We start from the raw sequence: 23,277 nt of genomic DNA on the forward strand, positions 1-23,277 counted from the left end.
ACAAACGCCTCAGCAGGAGGAGGATTCCCGCTCCCCCCCCAATCCCGCCCTTCCCCTTTAAGCCTACCGCCTTCTTTCGAGGCAGCGTGGACAGACAACCCTAAATGAACAGGCGGCCCTCTGAGGGGAGCTTCCTGTTCCGGGGAAGATTGGCTCTCGAATTGAGGGCCTGATTGACACTTAAGGACGCCCAATGATTCCGCCGGCTAAACTGGGGGGGCGGGGCGGAGGGGGGGCGGGGCGGAGGGGGGGCGGGTCCAAGTGCTCTTTCCCGCCCATTTCAACCAACGTGTCATTCCTTGCGCTTCTAACCAACGAGAGTCGGCGTTTGGGTTGTTAAGGGGAAGTTGAGTGGGTTGGTTGCTATGGGAGGGTTTAGGCCGGTTGGAGGCGCCGCCGTTTTTAGCAATGTGTGAAGAAGCGGGGAAAGGTGGAAGTTGCGACGGCGATGAGTGTCGCCGGAAGCGATGGGTTAAGGTAGGTGGGTGGCTGATGATAGAGATAGAGATGAATGTTCTAGCTTTCTTTCTAGGAGCTCAAGGCGGAGGATATGGTGGTTCCCCCCCCCCTGCTTCCTTTTATCTTTACAGCAACCCTGTGAGGTAGGTCAGGCCGAGAGGGTCATTCAGGGGACATGTCCTGTGGTGGCTTCTTTCTGGTTGGGAGTCATTGGTTGTATAAACTTGTTCTTGAGAAATCTGTTGGCATCGCGGATGTTCATGTGCTTTTAAATTATACTCTTGTGCTGTGGGGATTAACAGGTGGACAGCAAAAGCGGGCTCTAAGAGCCCTAACAGCTGCAGAGAGGCTTAGGTCTCAATCCTATGCATGTTTAGACAGAAAAAGGTCCTACAACACCCAGCATGCTCCAGCCATGCTGGCTGGGGAATGCTGGAAGTTGTAGCAGTTTTTCTGTCTAAACATGCATAGGATTGCACCCCTAATAAGGATATTGTTGTTGTTCAGTCGCGTCCGACTCTTCGTGACCCCATGGACCATAGCACGCCAGACCTTCCTGTCCTGCGCTCTCTCCCGGAGCGTGCTCAAGTTCATATTCATTGCATCCGTGATGCTATCTAGCCATCTCATCCTCTGCCGTCCCCTTCTCCTTTTGCCTTCAGTCTTTCCCAGCATCAGGGTCTTTTCCAGAGAGTTTTCTCTTCACATTAGGTGGCCAAAATATTGGAGCTTCAGCTTCAGTATCTGTCCTTCCAATGAGCACTCAGGGTTGATTTCCTTTAGGATGGACTGATTTGACCTCCTTGCAGTCCAGGGCACTCGTAAGAGTCTTCTCCAGCACCACAGTTCAAAAGCATCGATTCTTCGGCGCTCAGCCTTCCCTATAGTCCAGCTCTCACAGCCATACATTACTACTGGGAAAACCATAGCTTTGATTAGACGGACCTTTGTCGGCAAGGTGATGTCTCTGCTTCTTACTATGCTGTCTAGGTTTGCCATAGCTTTCCTCCCAAGGAGCAAGCGTCTTTTAATTTCATGGCTACAGTCACCGTCTGCGGTGATCTTGGAGCCCAAGAAAGTAAAATCTGTCACTGCTTCCATTTCTTCCCCTTCCGTATGCCAGGAAGTGATAGAGCCAGATGCCATGATCTTAGTTTTTTTAATGTTGCGTTTCAAACCAGCTTTTGCACTCTCCTCTTTCACCCTCAACAAGAGGCTCTTGAGATCCTCTTCTAATAAGGATATACCCTGCTCTGAACACCTGTAAGCAAGTTGGCTTACAAAAATACCTTCAATGGAAAAGGTCCCTGAGACTTACACCCAAGTAAATATACACAAATTGCCACCCTAGGTAACTGAGGGAGAAGCCTTGTTCAGGTCAATGGCAAAGTAACAGCAGATCTTGGATTCTTTTCAGTCTGTGATATACTCACGTGTTTAAGATGTGAATCCAAGGCTGATATAGGTGAGAAGAATGAAAAAACAAATGGGGTTTTGATCTCATTCCTTTCCTCCTAATATAAGTGAGCAAACGGGAACAGAGTTGTTTTTCTTATTCCACAATTTCCAGAGTAGATTTTGGGATTTTTATTAAAGTCTTCTTTACAATGAACAAAGCAAAAAGATGCAGTCAAAATGCAGCTGTTTTATTTATTTTTACTTATTAAAACATTTATAACCTACCTTCCAGCCCAAACAGGTCCTCCACGCACCACAAAAAGGTGGCCCCATCCTATATTAACCAAATACCCTAAAAGGATACCATGGTAGATAGCATCGAATGCTGCTGACAGGTTCAGCAGAACCAACAGTTTCTGGTGTATGTCCTCCACTGAAGATGTTTCAGCCCCCATACTGGGCCTGAACCCAGATTGGAAAGGATCTGTTCATTCATATAGTGTTGAAGGCTTCTTTGAAAGTAAATAAGTGGGGCAGTTAACAGAGGTAGACCTTCCCTTACTACAATTTCACTACTCCTTTATCAGGTTGTCTGCTTCCTTTCTCCTTCATCCTGCACATCTAACTCAGATTGTTAACAGTCTTCTAGGCTTATCTTGTCTGTGCTTTGGGAAAGGGATGAGGGTTATCTGAAAATGCTGAGAAAAGGTGCTGAACATAAGAAGTTTTGTAGGAATACAGTATTCTTATGGGACTGTTTTTAAACTGTGTTTGCAAGAAATAATAGACCTAGTTCACACGATTGCCATGGTAGCTTGTTAACCACCCTGTACATGCCGGTCATGTGCCAGGGGGATTAGCATAATTACCCATGGCAGCATGGCTTGTGAGTTGTTGCTATGAGTAACAAGCCACCCAGAACCCTACAACAGCCCATGGGTTCTGGGTGGCTTATTACCCATGGCAGCAAGCCACCCTGGCCAGGTTCACATGACCAGCCGTACTTCAAAGGGTAATGATGCTAATTCTCCTGGCATATGTGATGGGGGAAATAATTTCCCCAGCCCCAATCATGTGAACTGGGCTAATAAAATCACATCTGATGACATTCATGATCACAGTCACACGAAACTCACTTTGATTCTTTCAAAATCATGGATTCAAAATCTTATATAGGTGACAAATTGAGTTCTTGTTTTGTCATTGGGAAGCCGCTCCACTACTGATTTCACCATGCATGTTTTTAATGGAACTCATCAAATAATGGCCCAGTTTGCATAACAGAGGAGTAGTTAATAAACCACGGTGGCTTGTTAGCCACCCCCGTGCATGCTGGCTTGGTTTCCCAAATTACCCTCACTGAGTGTGGCTTGTTGTGATGTCCAAACCCTGCGAGGGTGGCTTATTGGGCTCATTAACAAACTGCACAGAACCTATGGCCTGTTTTAGGGTTGTGGCGTGGTTTGTTAACCACCCCAACAAGCCACCCTTGCTGGCTTCAGACAACACAAGTAGCTGCAGCGAGGGCAGAAATTGACAACCTGTTCACCCATGGTGACACTATGATTTAAATAAGCCATGGTGTGCTGTGGTGATCGTGCAATCCAGGTCAATAAGTATCTTTCATCCACATAAATCGGTGGTGTAACTGTGTAGCAGCTTTCTCATACATGCAAGAGTGAGAGCAAGTTATAGGGAAGTTATAATAGCAAACTCTTATGCATGCATACATCAGAGTTCAAAGAAAAAAATTGGGAACCTTTTCAAAGAATTCAGGTGACCTGTTAAATTGTATCTGCCTTTTGATATATTTGAAAACTTCCCCATTCTCTGGGAGCAATATGTCACATTACATATCCTGCCATCTTTGTTCCACAGCTTTCTGTTTTCTACATTGTTTAGTATATTGCTAGGGGTAAGCAAATATTAAATACTAATAGTGGCAAATGAATACTTGTAACATAGAAATGGAAGGCACTAGTTCCAAGTAAATTAAGGTGTGAGTTGATGGAATGGATTGTGGGATGGCAGTGGCTATTGAACAGCAGGCTGTAGTGGGGAATTTGGCAAAACAAAATATAAGACTGACTTTCTGACCTACAAAACCATCCTGTGCTCTGCTTGTTTGCTCAGAAGTAAGTCACACTGTGTTCAGTGAGGCTTACTCCCAATATGTGTGATTAGGATTATAGCCTTCGACTGGTCCCAGGATGATAGGAGTTGTAGTTCAACACATCTGGAGAGCACCCAGTTGGAGAAGGTAACCTTAGACCTTGGGAAGATGTTTGCCCCTCCACCTTCTTAAAAACTGTCTATGCAAGAGGTTACCCTTTGCTCAAGTATTATTTCAGTTAGGAAGCTTGTATTTGATTTGCACATACCAATATTCACTACATACCAATATTAGAATTTCAGTGAATGCTTAGAACTAGATATCTCTTTGTTTGGGGGTTATCTAGGATGTGAGAATTGCTTCTTGTTCTTGCTGTGAATGGCTTACCATCTCTGTTGTATTTATAGATGATATCTAGGCATTAAAATTCCAACAGCTATTAGTTGAGTTGTGGGCGGGGTGATGGTGGTATTCAAAACAGTCTAAAAGTAGTCCTGGTGTGTTCCCAGGACCTGATAATTTGTTCATGCATTTCATTAACAGTTTTCTCCACAAAGTGCTTCTAGTGATAATCAGTAGTTGATCTGGCATTTCTCATTTCTGATTGGATTATTTCATAAGCATGTTGCTACATGATGGTATAACAAATATAACACCAAGAAGCAGCGATCACTGATCCAAATGTTTAATGAGAAATGCAGTTACTTGATTCACGTTTAGTCTTGGTTACTATTATCTTTTATATACATTCAAAGTATATTAAGAGTATTTCTGAACTACTGATATCTTGCTGTTGTCTAACTCAAGTTTACTTTTGACAGCATTTTTCTTATTCTTTGTGGCTACTTTAGTGGCTGTTGAAAGAACTAAGGTCAGCAGTAGTTGAAGAAAGAAACAGAAGATGCACTAAAAGTGTATCTTTGTTTTAGGCCCTTTTTTTTTTTTTTTAGCATTGTTCTCTTGATCTGAACTTCATAATATTGAGCTATGGTTAGGTTTGTCAAATTGGGAATCCGGACACTATTTTTGCCTTTAGAACCACTGATGCAAACTGCTCAAGGCGAAGGAGCTCCATGTCTTGGGAGATGTGAGGCAGGAGGTGAGATGGGGCAGTGTAGCTTCTGACTGACCACTTAGGTTCCACATGGGTGCAAGGCACTGATGTCAGGCCATGCGGAGTGCACTAGGCCAGTCAGCAGTGGTGCAGCTCCACAGTGCTGCCACAGCCACGTGTTTCCTTGGCTGCCACTTGACATCTCCTTCTGGTAAAGGTATGGAGGGCCCGCTCCCTTGGCTGTTGCTTAACAGTGGCAGCCTCTAACTACCTTCCCTCCCACATCACTTCGGCCATGTCAGTGGCTTTAAAACAGGGGTGCAGAACCTCCAGGCCATGGGGCACCCCAATCCAGCCTGTGCCACCTCTTGGAGTTCCTCCAGGGTGTGGGACTTAGGTTCCAAGCCTCGCCCCCTGGAGGAAACCCCTTGGAGGGCATCCCCCCGATCTGAGATAGGAGATGACATTAGGGATTCCCGTGCTGGTATGAGCCATCAGGGGAACCCACGTTGTTATTGCCGATCTCAAATTGGAGATAGCAGCAGGGGTGCCTGGTGGCCTGGGCTTGATTCTCTTGTGCTGATCGTGGGGTGAGTCCCAACCCCCACCACCACTCAGAGGTAGCAGCAGGGATGAGAGGCCACTCTTCCCTGCATGCAGGTGAGTCCCAACCACTGCTGCCTCTCATCCCTGCTGCTGTCTCGAAGATCAGAGGTGGCAGGGATGAGAAGTGGTGGGATTTGCCCGTGTGCAGAAGAGTCCCAGTGCCCAGGGCTCCCTGTATCCCTGTTGGGGTGCAGGGTGGCCTGGGTTTTCTCCATACCAGGAGGAGGCACAGTTCCATGCCTCCTTCCAGCGCAAAGAGAAAAAAGGGGGGTCACACCAAGGAAGTCATCTGGCCCATGGGATGTGGGGCAGTCCAGCCCCCCACCCCAAACAGTTTTGCACTCCTAGGTTAAAGGCAAAAAACTTCTCTGGGCTGCTAGATCCCTGTTTTGCTTTATTACCTTTTATTGTGGTGTTGTAAAATGCCATGGAAACATTGAATTAAAGAGCGGCATAGAAAAGTTTTGAAATTTTTTTGTGACTCCCCCCCCCCCCCCCCGAGAGCTGCTTTGAAGATCACAGGCTTTTAAAACAGAATTTCAGATACCAAATTAGAGTTTAGGCAGTGAATTGTTTTGTAAAGCGTGCAGGATAATTTTTGACACACGTGCTATCAAATTTGATTACCTACAGCTTTTTTTTGCCAAGCACTTTAAGATTGCGGAAGAATATGTAATATCATAGTTCAAGATAGTTCTTGGCTGCTTGTTGTTAATGGTTGACCAGTTATTGTTTTTAAAGCATCATTATCATCATTGTTTTCTTTAGGCATTTGAGGCATGTGATGAAGACAACAAAGGATATTTAAACAGAGAGGACTACAAGGTTGCTGTAGTGATGCTTTTTGGCTATAAACCCTCAAAGGTACTGTCTTGAGGCTGGGGAATGCTGGGACTGTAAGACTTTTTTTCTGCCTAAACATCATAGGATTGTGCGTTAAAACTTTGGCAGTTTAGATAGTTTAAAAAACTTAAAGTCTTCAAAAGATTTTTTTTCAAATTATAGGAAAAGTTGAATGAACAAATCGGCCCTACCTTGCATTGTGAATGTTCCCAATGTCCCTTATTTCAAAGGGGTGTCCCAAGCTACAACATCCCGCCCCAATAGAACACAGTAGATATGTCCAGTGTTTCTATAAGTCAGGTTTCTATAGGATCATAATAAATACCCCTTATTTCTAGCACGATAACTTTAAATGATCCCTTAGTTTTTACTACTTTGATATCCATCATTGTGATGGAAAAGTGGGACTTGCAACAATATGTTGCAGGGTAGAGTGTCCTAGTCAGTCAGCCACACCCTCTTCTAGCATACTCCATTCTGTTCCCCATCCCATCTGTTTTTTTCATTTTATTCGCCCATCAGGGGAATGAAAAAATGAAAAAGTCAGCGTTCTGTGGCCACTCACTCTTCATTGTGCTGTTTTGGGAGGTGTCCCCCCCTTAGGGCTTTATTTCTACCAGAAACTTGGGGCTCTGCTTAGCAGGTTGATACTTTCCTCTTTTGCATGGGTGGTGCCATTTTGGCTTCATAAGCATCTATTTGTTTATTTGAGATATATAATGCCTCGCTCTTTCATTTAAATTAAAACTTCTGGGAGAGCTTACAGTGTACACACTCCTGTGGAGTCCTTACCGCAAGAATTCAGGCCATCCAATGTCAGGAGCTGCTATCCTGACAGTGTCCCCAAATATAGCTTTATACTTTTCCTCAGAGGAGTGAATGATGACAGCCATTCACTTTTATGCAGGAATGTAAAAGTGCGGACCCATACAGCACTTTGGATAGCTCCTTTAGACCTCTGGCTGGTTGTGACTTAAACCCAGAATGGAATTCCTGCCCCACCAAAATCAGATCCACCAGCAAAAGGGTATGCTGTAGGTCCCCATTTGGGCCCAGGTAAAAGCCAACTTTGATAACTCCAGTTGCTGGGATGGAGGCAGTTGTGTTCTTGCCAGTAGGAACTCTCTTATTTTGATCCTTAGAAATCCATTTTTAATCTACAGTTTCTATATCAAAGCAGATATTTCCCAATAGGATGTGTAGCCAGTTTGACCTTCTAATTTAAAGAAGTCTTTGTTATCTAGCTTACAACAGTTGCCTCCCATCATGATACTCAAAATAGCTGAAGAGAATTATATTAGATTTCAAAAAAAGTTTTCACATATGAATTGGAAATAAAAATTAGACATTTCTGTTGAAAGCATAAATAATTAAGCAAGTTAAAAAAGGAATTTCAGTTGAACTTCCCATTCGTTATCAACATGTCATACCCTTAACAACAGAAAATAGATGAGAGGTGCTCAGAACCTTTAAGTTAGGTTTTCATAAATACTGTGTCAGTTCAGACATAACGCCAAGCCACTGGCCAGCCCTGTGCTTGTGTCCTCCTTCCTCCCCTTGTGTATTTTGACTTCCCACTTACGATCTAGCACCAAGCCATCGTTTGCCAGCAAGCAAAGATTGGAAATCTAGTTCAAATTGCAGTTTGTAATCTTTACTTGTGTAAGCCATGCTCAGCTAGGAGGTAATAGTATTTATTTATTAAATTTATTTATTTATTAATTAAATTTATTAATCGCCCATCTGACTGGTCACCCATCCACTCTGAGCGATGTACAATAATAGAAACAGTTTTAAACAATAAAATTCTACATTAAAAACATATTTCTAAAAATACCCTAACCCACCCCAAATGCTGCAACAACCACGTTTTTAATGCGTGGCGTAAGCTCATTAAAGAGGGGGCATGGCGGAGTTCCCTAGGGAGGGAGTTCCATGGAGTGGGGGCCACCACAGAAAAGGCCCTCTCCCTCGTCCTCACCAGTCTAGCTGTCCTGGCTGATGGGACGGAGAGAAGGCCATCCGAGGCTGATCTTGTTGAGCGGCCTGTCTGGTGTTGCTGGAGGCGCTCCCTAAGATAGGCTGGGCCAGAACCATATAGGGTTTTAAAGGTCAAAACCAACACCTTGAATTTGGCCCGGAAAACAACTGGTAACCAGTGCAACTCCTTCAGCACCGGAGTGATGTGATCAAGCCGGCAGCTGCCTTTAAAAAGTAAACTCTGGTTTGCCACTAAGGGCACAATCCTATGCATGTTTACACAGAGAAAAGTCTTACATTTCCTTCCCATGCTGGGAGTTGTAGGATGTTTTTCTGTCTAAACATGCGTTGTGCCCTGAATTGGCAGAGAAATTGGAGTTGGACGGTTACATTTGAACTGACCTATTCTCTATTTGCAACAACATGAACAAATCTGTTAAACACACATATTTAAACAGGCTTTACTTCCTTTTAACTGTAAGGTTTTCAAAGAAACTGTTTATTTGTTCTAGAGTATTTTTTGAGAACATCCTAAGACTGCAGTCCTAAGGACACTTTCAGAACTATCTTACTCATGTCTCTTCAGAAGTAACCCTCACTGAATTCATTGGGGCTTACTCTGAGGAAAATGGTTAATAGGTTTGCAGCCTTAATTGGGAATATGTCCGATTGAACTCAACAGGACTTACTTCTGAGTAAATCTGTCAAATGCAGTTTTAACAGTTTAAATATATTTTGGTTTTATTCATATCCATGTATACAAATTTGAATCTGACTAATGCCTTTTGTCACCATGAGATGTCACTGTTAAATGCTTTTCTCAGAGATTTGGAAAGTAAAAGCTGATTTGGCATGATTATTTTTATTTACTTCATTAGAAAATCTAAGGCTGCAATTGTATGCACACTAACCTAGGTTTAAGATCCACTGACTACAGCTGGATTTTCTTCTGAGTGTATATGCTTAGGATTGTACTGCATATCTACAATCTGTTTGTTCCACATTTGTTCTAATAGATGACATGGTTCAAGAGTAAATGAGTTGTGGGTATTCTTTCAAAATAAGATTATCAATGAAATTTTGCTTACATGTCATTTTATGTTCACTGTGGTTTTAATGTTTTATATATTTTGTATTGTTTTATTGTGTGCTTTTTGGTTTTAATTTTTGTGAACCGCCCAGAGAGCTTCGGCTATTGGGCAGTATAGAAATGAAATGAAATGAAATGAAATAAATAAAGGCTTTTCTATAGAAGAAGATGCCAAAAATACTGCCATCATTAAAATGCACAATAAATTGACTGATAAGAACTAGAGAAACAAGCAAAGGTTTAGGAGTAGTGATTGAGTTTTAGATACATTTTTGTTTATGTCCATGTACTGACATTTGTATTGCAAGATACATCCGAATTATTATTAGTAGTAGTAATACATATATACCACTTAATATAATAATATCTCAGCAGTTATAAAATCTCTAAATACACAATCCATTGTTGATGATCAGCCTGCATTGCATTGCTTTCAGTGGTATCCACACTGGGATGCCCATTTTGATTGGCATCATATTTACCAGGAGACCATTGGGTGAGGGGAATTCGACTTGGATAAGGCGGGCCTAAGGGTGTGCTTCCTCCAAAGCCAATTCCACTCCCCTCCTCCTCCAGTCTTTAAAGTTACCAAGGGGCAGTCCTCCAAAGGACTGGCTGCTATCTGGTAGATTTTTCTCTTGCCCAGTGGCTCTGCAGACCCAGCAGGCAAGCGGAGACAGGCTTGAGCCACGTCCTAGGGGCTCAAATTGCTTCTATGGCGTAGCAGAGACTCAGTTATCCCAAATACCTCTGAAGTCTCCATGGAGCCATGGGCAAGAGGACCTGGTGTGGCTAATCTGTGCTCATTTAGCCACTACCAGCAGAATTTCCTCCCCCTTCAAACTGAGGGATAGAGTGCCTTTTCCAGCTTAAAGGATCTTATGGGGTGGAGGTGACATTGGGTTTGAAAAGCACATCCCTAAGGGCATATGCCCACTGATCAGTTCCTTCCTCAGCCCTCTTTGGGCCCCAGACTAAAAAGAAGCAAGTGGCAGCCCGCTTACACCTCTTTTTGGTTTTAATTTTTAAATTAACTGTCAGCTGTGGGCATGTGTGCTGCTTTCTGCTGGCAGCTTTCAGTGGCTGATGAAGATTATAGTGAACCACTACAGAAGCCTAAAACAGCCAAACTTTGCTTGAGAACGCCAGTTTCCGCAGCAAACTAGCAATGTTTTTGCCACCTGGTGCCTGCACCTCCTTTAATGGGATGGCTCACTTATGTTTACCTTTCCTATATGCTTTTGGAGAAATACCTATTAGCAGTAACACTGGAAGGACATGATTCAGCCAAAGTTCAGCACTTTCAGTTATTAATTTCAGTGCGAGAGTTTTACACTCTTCCAGTGAAATCAGTGGATTTCAGAGTGCTTAACTTTGCCCATAATTTTCAGACATCTGGAGCAAACATTTGAATTAAAGTTAATTATGTTTTTGGGGCCGCGGTGACTTGGTGGTTAAGACGCTGAACTGCAGACTGGAAGGTCGGCAGGACAGCAGTTCGAGACCCGAGTGCTGCGTGACGGAGTGAGCTTCCGTCTTCAGTCCCAGCTCCTGCCAACCTAGCAGTTCGAAAGCAAGAAATTGCAAGTAGATAAATAGGTACCGCCTCGGCAGGAAAGGTAACAGCGTTCTGTGCACCTCGGTGTTCAGTCACGCCGGCCACATGACCACGGAAGCATCTTCGGACAGCGCTGGCTCTTCGGCTTAGAAACGGGGATGAGCACCGCACCCTAGAGTCGGACACGACTGGTTGGGGACACCTTTACCTTTACTAATTATGTTTTAGAATATCCTAATAGTTTAGCAGAATCGGCTTATGTACAAGTAGAGCATGAATTGAAAGAACTGTATTGGGTCATTCCTTCATGCCATTTTTATCTATTTTAGGTGGAAGTGGATTCAGTCATGGCCTCTGTGAAGCAAAGTCAACCTGGTACTATGCAAGCATCAAACTTTAATCTTCTCTTCTGTCATAGTATTGATAAGAGTTTCACAGGATTTGAAAAGAAGTATTGGTAGCTTTGATTACTAAATACTTGAAGCACATTGGACTTTGACTTGAATATATACATTTTGGATCACCTTTGGTAGTGACAGCTGATATTAAACTAAACACTGTGGCAGGGTGTGGAACCTCTTTCAGGTCAAGGGCCGAAGTCAATTTCAGAGAAGCTCTTGGGGGCCTCATTCCTGTGATGGGTGGAGCATAAGGCAAAAGGGACGGGACCACAAATACTAAAAATGCCAGCATATTTTAGCTTAAAGCTCAGTAGCTGCAGAAGGATAGATTAGCCAAATTAAAACATTGTGGGTTGGATCCAGGTTCCTTTGTGCCAGTGTGAGCATTCTGTGAGCGGAATTCTGCTCAAAATGCTCCCACCGATGAAAGGATGGGGAGGTGATCTTTGCCAATTCCCCCTCCTTCCGCAGCCCTCAGCGACACCTTCCCCCACTGTTCCTGAGGGTTCCCCCAATTCTCTGAAGCAGATTTCAGGGGGGATTGAGGAGAGCAGTGCAGGGTTTTGATGAAGATAACCTCCTCCCCGGTTTCTCCAGCAGAAATGCTCCGCTGGATTGGAAGCCTTTTGCAGACACTGGATCCAAGCCAGTATAAATACTCAATATTTAAAAGGAGAAAAGAGGAAATGGTGGGGAAGGGGGTCTAAGAAAAGGTATGGTAGGAAAGAAGAGAAGAACAAGGGGAAAAGGGAGAGTCCAGGACTTGGAGGTAGAGCATATGCTTTGAATGCAAAAGCTCCCCAGGTTCAATTCCCAGCATCTCTTGGCAAGGTTGGGAAAGACCCATGTCTGAAACCTTGGAGAAGCACTGCCACTCAGGGTAGACAGTACTAAGCTAGATGGACCAACATAATGCAGCTTTCTACGTTCCAAACAAGAGTTGGGTTACTGAGAGAAAGGGGGGGGGTAGTTGGAAAGGCAAGTTACTTTGTGTAGTTATCACACCAAAATAAGGGGTTTTTTAGAAGTGCTTTTTAGGGAGAAGGGTTATTTATGGACTTATTTATGCCACAGTGGGCTGCGGTGTGTGCTGGTGGCCATTTTGAATATTCACTGCCTGGCTGTGGCTTGCCATGTCCTGTGAACCCCAGACGGCAGGGACTGAGTGAGGCTCGCTGCAGTACATTCTGAACTGGCCCAATATCTTTATATGGAAAATGCAAATACTTTTAAGGAGACTACAACTGTCTGGAGGGACAATATGGCATAGGAACTGACATGAAAAGGAAATACACTGTGAAAATATATTTTGACATTAAAAAAATGTGAAAGGAAATAAAGTTTATAATTCAGAATCATGAATCATTGGCAGAATGTTTCCACAAAATCTATTCTAAACTCTTAGGTTACTCTTTCTTGTGCATTATCATAACAGTCCATTACGGTGTTCTATCATAGGCAGCACTAGTAGAAATAACATCCTTTCTACTTATGCTACACACAGTGATATCCTGTTACGGTGAACTGATTTTCTGTCTCTGCTTATACCCAACTGGTATAAGCAGTAACATAGCACTCCAGTTTTAACCATCTGAACTTGAATTAAGTCCAGTACTGGGACATACTTCTGGGTAAAGATGCTTAGGATTATGATACAAATCTGATAATGTGTGTAGTAGGAGAGAAGTGCATTGCAGTGCAGAAACTTTATTTCAAGGATTGTTCTTTTATTTAGAACATTAACCCTGCAATCCTGTACCCACTCACTTGGGAGTAAGCCACATTGAATTCAGTGGGATGTATGTCCAAGTAGACACGTATAGGATTGCACTATAAGGCTGTAATCCTGTGCACACTGACTTAGGAGTAACCGCCATTGAACGTAGTGGGACCTACTTCTGAGTACATATGCAGAGGATTGCACAGGTCCTGGGACATGGTTGGAAGGCACATGAGGCAGCCGCCTTGCAGGTCCGGGACTGGTCAGTGCTTAGAGGGGGGACCACCTGAGAACCGCATGTAGCCACCTTGAGTGGAAGAAAGGTGGGGCATAAATGTAATAAATAAAATAATAAAATGCTGCTTGAATTACAAGTATTTGTAGGACGAATAATGGTATGCTTTTGTTGACTATGCCCATTCCCCATTTTTCTAGGGGTGTCACTTGAAAAGTTTCTAAATCTTATGAGCACAAAGAAGGCTGCACATTTTTACCATAGTGAAATAAGGCAGCTATTCACTGCTTTTGACCGGCAATGTAAGTTTTTTCTCCACTTGGGAATAACAATTATTTCATGTCTTTTAGATGATAGATTTGTTTGTGTATTATTCCATTTTAATCCTACCTTTCTTCTGAGAAGCTCATGATGGTATACAAGCTTCTATCCTCCCATCATGTCTATCACAACAAGCCTGCGAGAGAAGTCTGGCTGAAAGTAATTGGCCCAAGGTCACCCAGTGAGCTTCATAGCCAAGGGCAGTGGAGGCTGGTGGCTCCAGTTTTGGTGGGGTGTGAATCCATTCTGGGTTTCAGTCAGAACCAGCCAGAACTCTAAGGAGCTATCCAAGGTTCTGAAACCAATCTCCCAAATTAGGTCAGCAGCTTGGATAGCTCTTTTAGAGTTCTGGCTGGTTCTGACTGAAACCCAGAATGGATGCACAGCCCCACCAAAATCGGAGCCACCAGCCTTCACTGGCCAAGGGGGAATTTGAACCTGCTTCTCCCAAGTCTGACACTGGGCAGTGGCCATATTGGGAGTTGCAGTCCTGCACATCTGGAGGGCACCAGCTTGGGGAAGACTACTGTAACCTCTACATCACACTGGCTCTCTGTTTATTAATAGGCAGGTCTCAAGGTTTCTCAAGGTTGAGAACAGTGCATTACAATAAGAATATGGTAACCCATAATATGGAAAGCACAGTTTACTGTCTGTCTTGGTATTATTTGAGCCTTTAAGTAAACCCATGTACAACAAGCAGTTCTGGGGCTAAATGCTCTAGCTAACGGCATTTGAGACTTGGTACACTTAAAAAAAAAAAAAAAATTATGAGAGGAACATCCTTTCTCATAGAGCTTTCCTGTTGCCTTTCTGTTATTGCGGAGCCTTTGGTTCCAGTAACATCAAAAGGCATCTTTAAATCCTGGTTTATAAATGCATTATTCTAAATATTTAAATGTCTTTCAGCATGCACTTTTTGTTTGATTTGTTTGTTATTCTCTAACAAGGTAAAGGATTTTTATCTTTTGAAGACTTCAAAAAAGCCTTCAATATTGTTGCACCGAAGTTGCCGGAGAGGACCATCATTGAAGCATTCAGGTAAAACTAATAGAATCATTTGAATTATTATTATTATTCTATACTACTACTATTATTATTATTATTTTATAAAAGCACCTTATTTGCTAAAATGCCAAGAAAAGTACAACGACTTAAAACAATCAAACCTTAACACAATAAAATGTTCTCAAAATTTAGACAGGGCTTGATGCAGTCCACTGCAGGCATTGTGGCACCATGCAAAGGGGGCAGCAGTGGGGAACTTTTGGCCTTCCAGATGTTTGGGTGTACAACTCCCATCAGCCCTCGTCAGCATAGCCAATGGTGAGGGATGTTGTGAATTTTAGGCCAAAACATCTGGAGGGCCAAAAGTAGCCCACTCCCGCCTTAGGGGATAACAAAGCCATGTTTTCTCTTCTTCCCCCACAGTGCACATGAGCGCTAAGTGCACCAGGCCATTACATGGAATGGGAAGCTTATACATGCCTCCTATAACCCCACCCAGCCATCACCCCCCCACTCCCTTTCCTTACTATTTAAGGAAGTAACAACACTGAAACTAAGTTTTTCAGAAGCTCATAAGTGCCTTAAAGTAGCATCCACTCATGGTGAAGGGGGCAGGAATTAGGACATAGTGCAACACATGCAATTTAGTTTTACCTATCAACTGTATGCCATGGTTGAAGATGTGATAGCAAAGTACCGTGCACAGGTGAGATACAACCTAAGCTGAACATACGAGACTCTCGTAGATATCGTGAGTTCATACTATTTCATGACCTACCAAATTCCTTTTGAAAATTTAACATTTATATTGCAGGTTTAGAATAGATTGATTAAAAATCATACAAAAGGAAACTATTTCAAAATCCAGTGGTGTGCATTTCATGACTCAAGAGACAAGGGGGAGGAAAGAAAATAAGAGTAGGCAATCAATGTATAAGTTGTGTAAGATGATTGAAGTGTCGCTGCTTTCTATTCTTGCTAAACTTTTCCGGTTGTTGCAAAGTTTTGACATGCTGGGAAAACTCAAGGGGTATCATAAGTTAGAAAATGCTCCCTACTGAAGTGCAGAATACAAACTATTAAGGGCACAATCCTATGCATGCTTAGACAGAAAATGTCCCAACTCCCAGCATTCCCCAGCCAGTACTACAACTCCCAGCATTCCCCAGTCAGCCATGTCTAAACATAAACAGGATTGCTCCTTAAGAAATCGCATATTATACACTGGCCACTTAAGAATATACACCACACTTACACAAACAAAACTAGTAGTTGCTTGCTGAGGTTAGGGCATGTGATTGTACGAACTGCTACTTGACAATGTGTATAAATGGTATTTTTAAAGAATTGTACAGAATCATTTGATATTGCTTAGCTTTAACATGTTCTTTGAAATAGCAGTGTTTATTTAAAACAGCTTCCTGCCTTGGGGGGTGGGGAGTCTTGCAATTATTATAAACACAATGTATTTTAGAGGATACATCGCATAAAACTTTTATCAGCTTCTACACTAATCTTTGGTGTTCCATATGAACACCAAAATTAATATAAATTGACAATAGATCTGTTTAACCATTTGGTGGTGCTAAATAGCCTTTTAAAGGCAGCTTATAAAAAAAGGATATAAATAATTGCAAACTACAGTACATGTCTTTGATATTGTTTCATGGCAATTAGAAATTCATTTTAGTCTAGCATGAGACTGCTTTTCAAAATAAATTCTTAACATTTTCATACCTCTGGTATCAGAGGCAGTATTCCTATGTACACCAGAGCAGAAAAGTGCCATTACACTCATGTTCTACTTGTGGGTTTCCCACAGGCAACCAATTGACCACTGTGTGAACAGAATGCTGGACTAGATGGGCATTTATTTGTTTATTTGTTTATTTATTTATTTAATTTATTAATCGCCCATCTGGCTTGTCACCCAGCCACTCTGGGTGATGTACAACAATAAAAACAGTTCATACAATAAAACTCAACACTAAAAACATCACATTTCTAAAATTACCCTAGCCCACCTCAAATGCCTGCCTGAACAACCACGTTTTTAATGCATGGCGGAAGCTCATTAAAGAGGGGGCATGGTGGAGTTCCCTAGGGAGGGAGTTCCACAGAGTGGGGGCCACCACAGAGAAGGCCCTCTCCCTCGTCCTCACCAGCCTAGGTGTCCTGGCTGATGGGAAAAAGAGAAGGCCATCCGAGGCTGATCTTGTTGAGTGGCCTATCTGGTGTTGCTGGAGGCACTCCTTAAGATAGGCTGGGCCAGAACTGTATAGGGTTTTAATGGTCAAAACCAACACCTTGAATTTGGCCCAGAAAACAACTGGTAACCAGTGCAACTCCTTCAGCACTGGAGTGATGTGATCAAACCGGCAGCTGCCTTTAATCAGGTGAGCTGCCGCATTCTGTACCAGCTGCAGCTTCCGAACCGTCTTCAAGGTAACCCCACGTAGAGTGCATTACAGTAGTCTAAACAAGAGGAGACCAGGGCATGTACTACCTATGGGAGCAGATGGTTGGGAAGATAGGGGCGCTGCTGCTGTATCAGATGGAGTTGGTACAGTGCTGTCCGGCTCACAGCTGACACCTGAGCCTCCATGGACAGCTGGGAGTCTAAAATGACCCCCAAGCTGCAGACCTGGTCTTTCAAAGGTAGCCATTCCCCATTCAGCACCAGGTCAACATCCCCCAACCTCCTCTTGTCTCCCACCAAAAGTACCTCGGTCTTGTCAGGGTTCGGGTTCAGCTTGTTCCTCCCATCCAGCCACTCACTGTGTCCAGACATTTGGACAGGGATTCTACGGCCAACCTTGGTGAAGATTTGAAAGAGAGGTAGAGCTGCATGTCATCTGCATACTGATGACACTGCACCCCAAACCTCCTGATGATAGCCCCCAATCTATATTTAATAGATGTTAAATAGCATCAGGGAAAGGATGGAACCCTGTGGCACCCCACAAGTGAGTGGCCATGGGTCTGAAACCTCCTCTCCCAGTGCTACCCTCTGGTCTGATCCAGCATTTTATTTTATTTTATTTACAATATTTATATACCAATCCTCATCAGAAGATTTCGGAGCGGTGAACAACATAAGAATAAAACAATGGTTAAAAGAGTTAAACAAGCTAAAATATTTTTAAAAAGACAAATCCCAACATAGTGGAATTCAACAACCCACGGCTGGTCATGCAAGGAAGGCCTCTTGAAAGAACAACGTCTTCAGGAGGCGCTGAAAAGAACACAATGTTGGTGCCTGCCTGACCTCTAAAGTCAGGGAATTCCATAGGAAGGGGGCCACCACACTGAAGGCTCTTCTCCTGGTGGACTCCAACTGGGCCAAATCTCTGTATAACACATGTAACAATTTAAGTCTTGAGAGAATTCAGCGTTACTGTTGGTCTCCTTATTTGACCTAGATTCCAGAACATACATCATTATTGTAGCAGTGTGAGTAGACATCAACTTCCTTTTATGCTACCTGCTGTCCCATGTTCGACACACACATCAGGTGCTTCATTGCATCCTTGGGGCAAAATACACAAAAGCCTGGTGCTGTGCTGATGCAACTTTCCCTCACCTTCCTCACTAGCAGACTGCCTTTTATAATCAGTAACATGATGACAGAAATGTGAAAAGGCAGAGAGTCTTTTCTGTCTGCCTTGGTAATACCAGTAATTCAAATTGGCTCTTTCCTGCAAATAAAATTGCAGAACCTAGGTTTTTGCAAGTTGATTTCCTCTACTGGGTATACAGAAACCTGTTCTTTTCCAGTAAAAAGACTGCACAGTGCAGTAACTTGTAGAGCAGAGGTAGGCAACTTTTTTGGGCCGTGGGCTCTTTGGCGATTTGAGAAATTGTCCTGGGGACTACCATAAAATGGTTGCTATGGGAGGTTTGGCAAAGGACAAGTAACCGGCCCCAAAGACTTGAGTACAAGGCAGAGGTGGGGTCTGATCCCCAACACACTAAACAATTCCTTTGAACCCACAGTTTTCAGCACCAATGGAAACATAGTTCACAGCAGTCCCAGCTGCCAGTAAGAAAATATGTGTTTTTTAAAAAAAATTAAGTGGAAGGGGTAGGGCACTTTAGCGGATTTCAAGAAAGGTGTCTGGGGGCACATGGATGCCCATGGGCACCACATTGCCTAACCCTGTTGAGAGCCTTTACTTTACCCTGTAAGAATCCCATCTGTGCCTGAGCCTTCTGCGCTAAGCGTCAGGCAGGTGCAGCAGCATGCCGGCAGCCTCGTCCTGTTTTCGTGGTTCTCTGGCTCAGGATACAAGGAATAATGTTAGCCAGAAGCAAATAGTCTATCCTATTGTGTTCTGCATTTTGTGCTGATTTACACTTAGACGAATAGGATCATACACTACAGGCATGCTAATGCCTGTATGTTTTTGTCTGCTCCATTCCAAAATGACCTCATTGTTTCTTTTCTATAATTATTCAGTAATACAAAAATAACCTGGTTTTGTGTAACTATCTTCAGTCAAGATCTTGTGCTCTTTATGAAATTTTGATTTAGACATGTACTGCAGAGCGGTGTGAATATGAAACATTCATCTTCCCGTGGCTAGTTGCCATGGGAACATAGTACACAGTGCAATGTCATTCCAGTTCTGTTGATGTCTGCAGTAGTTTTTCTTTGTTGTTTTCCTTTCTTAAGCAACGGTGTTGCAGCCTACATATCGAAGTGTACATGCAGCTACATGTACATGTAGCGTAATCTTTGCAGAGTACTCTCTAATGGCTAACACATCTGCCTGTGTGTTTCTCCTAGGGCATAATTCTTGGTTGGGTCTGTGTTGTTAAAAAGTTGACAGTTCTTACCATTTTGCCTCTATAGAATGAGATGCAGAATGCTTCTTATTAGTCCAAATTGGGCCATGTGTCCCTCAAAACATGTGTGCTCCTTCCCCAAAGAGGAATTTGATTCTACTGGACACTAGCTTATATTAGATAATAAAGCTTCAGAGAAAATGTCCTTCTCTTTTCCTGCAACCTTCTATATCTTTCCCTGGAGTAGATATCCATCTGCTACAGTAGTATTCTCTAAGAAATTACCAAGAGCTAATTCAGAGATAGGAAATGTTTAATAGGGTCATGGGGAAAGTATATCTGGGGGGGAAGTGTTTTCATTTCAACATACTAAATGTAAATTGCTTTATATTTGTTATGAATACTATTTCTCACTTGTACGGTCACAGCTGACTGCAACACGAGGAGACCATATTCCTTTATTCATCCCATGTTCCACCCTCCATTTGTCTCTACTTACAGTCCCTTTGCATGTCTTGCCTCCTACTCCCAAACTGTTTCCTCCTTCCCTGTTCTCTCAGACATGGGCTGTTTGCTACCAAGTACCAGCACTCACTAGCAAGGCTTAAATTTAAATGACCCTGTAAGGCGGAGTGAGACGGTTGTGGGAATGGAGAAGGACAGTGGATTGCAAAAATGCTATTCTCCATGCAGACAAAAGGGTCTGACAGTTTAGGTTCAGTGTAATTGATACGTTGCACTGATACCTGTGGGCTTACCTATTATTTCACAGAGGATATGTGCTGAAAAGCAAGGAAATGTTGATTGTGCAAATTGGCCAACTATATCAGTGAACTAACCACATTTAAGGCTTGTCACCACCTATCCTTCCCCAGAACTTGTACTGTTACTGCTTCCACCGTTCTTTCTCCCACCCCTTTGCAGTGTATCGTATGTAATAGGAAGATGATGGCTGAGATTCAAAGAGCCACACAACTATACCCTTGGGGGCTTAGGGTTTGTTGTTCCTTGATCAACAGCCCTTTAGGCCATCTAGCAAATCACTTTTGAAACTGGGAGGAGGCTTTTTAAATGGAGTTTGTGATGGGGGTCTGCTGTTCAAAGGTGGGTTGTCACTGGTTTTGTTCCCTTCCAGATTTGACCTACACACTTAAATGCAAATATTTCAGATTTAACTGATATATTAAAACTGTTTTATTTAATTTAACTGATATATTAAAATGTTTGATTTCAAATATGGAGTGCATTTAGCATGTCGTTCTTTTATATAGGAAAGCATTCCTTAAACACTTTGCCTATTTTTGATATTTCCCCCTAAAATTCATGAAAACTGGGATCCTGCCCTTTTACTCTCTGTGTGATCCAATCCAACCAGCCATCGCTTAATGAGGCCATCATGACCTTTTCCTACTTCCCTTTTTGTCTGTTCTCCTGAATAAACTTTATAGTAAGTACTCATATATATTTGTCCTGACCAAGTCTTGTCCAGTTGTCTAGTCCTTTTTTCTGTTTTTGTTATGTTTTTGGTCAGTTTTGTTTTGTTAAAATTTACAATAAAAAATTAAAGGAAAAGAAAGACAAAACCCAATCTTGCAGTCACAAATGAGAAACCAATTATTTGGGAGATCTTTGTTTTTCAGTAGTGTTCCTGTCAAATCCACCTACAAGTTACTCTTCTTTACATGGATTAAGTTTCATACTTTGCAGTCTTAAGTGCACTTGGGTGGAAGTATGTTATATCAAAATCAATAGGTCACATAAATGTGATTAGACTAGAATATTAGAAATCTTATTTTTCCAGCTTTATCATCCATATTCTTTGCTTTTTAAGTATTTGGAGAAGCTGAATGTTGTCTGCCACACAAAAGGGAAATAAATCAAGAATTTATGGACTGCCTATACTTATAAACCAAGCATATTCTTTAGCAGGTATTATATTTACACATTCAGTGACTAATTTAGTGAATTCTGCTGGAAATTTTATAAATCTTTTGCTACACTTGTATCTTGTGCTTGTACAGTTTCCTTACCTCTGATCTTCCAGTATATGTTAGCATCCTTTAAGGTTCAGAGACTTGGTATTATCCAGTGGTGTCCTTCCACCAGCAGAACATTGCTGGTGGATTGAATTACCCTTCCACTCTGCAGCCACCTGCATGTCCACCAAATCTGCTCCAGAGGGTTGGGGAGCCCCCCAGAGTGGATTTGGGGGCCATTTGGGGGTGGGGGTGACTGGAGGTGGGGAAGGAAAACTCCCACAGCACAAGCACGCATCTTGTGTAATACTGGATTTAGTCCCCTGTCAATGCATTTTCTGCAGAAAAGGGAATGTGAGTCAATGATCCGGTTTGCATGTAACAAAAAGTTGTGGGTTATTTAATCCACGAATTAGCGGGGGTGAGCAGGAGCAAGTACCCTGCCTCTAGTGTGCTCCTCACTTCCACTTCCAATAAGCAACCTACAAGTGTGCTGTTTGTAGGTTGTTAATGTGATATCTGAACCTGGACAGTCTGGACTGTTCAGGGGTTAAACAGCCCAGAATTAACCCATATTGTTGGGTTAACCCATACATTGGTGTTACATGCAGACGGGGTCAATAGATCATTTCCAGGTTGATAGTTTTTGTTGATTCATCTAATATACTGAATTGGTTTTTTCCGTTAGCTTCTTTATGGTTAACTCTATTGTTCCTTTTCATTTCTTTTTTAAACAATATTATTTGTGTGCCAGTCATTCCAAATGCATCATAATTATAGAAATGACACTGTATGCTATGCCAAAATGTCCTGGTAAATCTTATTAGCAAGTACAAATCAATATGTACAACCATCTTTCTGTGAGATGTAAATATACATGTTTTGAGTTGTGCTGGTGGCAGCACCGATGCTCTTTTATCAGGAATTAATAAACAGAAAGCATTCATTGAACATTAAGATGTCATAATTTTGAGCTATAAGATAAATGGTTGTTATCTGCTACTTTTTCTGCTGGCTACCATATGTTTGGGGATTCAAAAATCATTCTCTGTAATACCGGTACTGTGATCCTCATAGACACTTACAGTTGGATGCTAAATTCAGGTTGACCTAGTCAATGAAGGGTCATGAATGTATTTTAACTAACAAGCATTTAATTATCCAGCTTGTCCTTCTGCCCTTTCCTGTTTAGTATTATGTTTTCGAAGTACTGATTTCAGTCGGTGTAGCAGGGTACTTATGGACTGCATTTGCATGTAACACTAAGCCATAATTTAGTGTTACGTGTATGAGGCTTGGACTCAAGCACTCCCTCCTCCCCTCTCCTTTGGCATGGCCATGAGGAAAAGATTGGAAGCTTTTGCTTCCGTTATCAACAAACCACATTTTGTGTAATGTCAGAACTGTGACAAACTGTAATTCGTGATAACTCTGGTTTATTGGAACAATGCAACTTCAAACATAGTTAATAATCCTGGCTTCTTTCAGTAAACCATGGTTAACATAACCACAGTTCCCAGTTTGGATATAGTGACCTGGATTGGACAGCATAACAGCCCACTGTGAGTTAATTTACCCTTGGGGCACTGCAGCATGTGTGGTCCTGTGTTATAAATATGCAAGCCCCAGCCGGGGGTTGCCGGGGCTAGTCCTGTTGTCCAAACCTGGTCAGCAGGGCTTATTTGAGGGTTAAACAGCCCTTGCATAACCCATGGTCTGTTTTAGGG

At 42.5% G+C, this 23,277-nt stretch overlaps 2 protein-coding genes across 16 annotated transcripts in view; one reads left to right on the plus strand and one right to left on the minus strand.

Annotated features, from left to right (window-relative positions):
* The window catches only part of TDP1 (tyrosyl-DNA phosphodiesterase 1), a 46,652-nt gene extending 46,496 nt beyond the window's left edge, over nt 1–156 (minus strand). For 3 of the 4 annotated variants that reach the window (XR_014788630.1, XM_084840901.1, XM_084840919.1), the window contains exon 1: nt 68–148. The gene's annotated coding sequence lies outside the window, so the exon portion shown is untranslated. Of the gene's footprint in view, nt 1–67 lie in introns of all 4 variants that reach the window. The other variant, XM_084840911.1, reaches the window with a different exon arrangement.
* A 193-nt stretch (nt 157–349) lies between these two features.
* The window catches only part of EFCAB11 (EF-hand calcium binding domain 11), a 74,709-nt gene continuing 51,781 nt past the window's right edge, over nt 350–23,277 (plus strand). For 7 of the 12 annotated variants that reach the window (XR_014788638.1, XR_014788639.1, XR_014788631.1 and 4 more), the window contains exons 1-5: nt 350–477; nt 6,399–6,494; nt 11,431–11,476; nt 13,658–13,759; nt 14,729–14,819. Coding sequence is in view for 8 of the 12 variants with exons in the window: in XM_084840968.1 (XP_084697094.1) it covers nt 409–477; nt 6,399–6,494; nt 11,431–11,476; nt 13,658–13,759; nt 14,729–14,819 (404 nt within the window). In the remaining 4 variants the exon portion in view is untranslated. Of the gene's footprint in view, nt 478–6,398; nt 6,495–11,430; nt 11,477–13,657; nt 13,960–14,188; nt 14,531–14,728; nt 14,820–23,277 lie in introns of those variants that run through there. The other 5 variants (XM_084841007.1, XM_084841018.1, XM_084840986.1 and 2 more) reach the window with 3 other exon arrangements.

The sequence above is a fragment of the Heloderma suspectum genome, chromosome 1 (assembly GCF_057233095.1).
Source record: "Heloderma suspectum isolate Gila_16-S chromosome 1, 16-S_ref, whole genome shotgun sequence".
NCBI lineage: Eukaryota > Metazoa > Chordata > Lepidosauria > Squamata > Helodermatidae > Heloderma > Heloderma suspectum.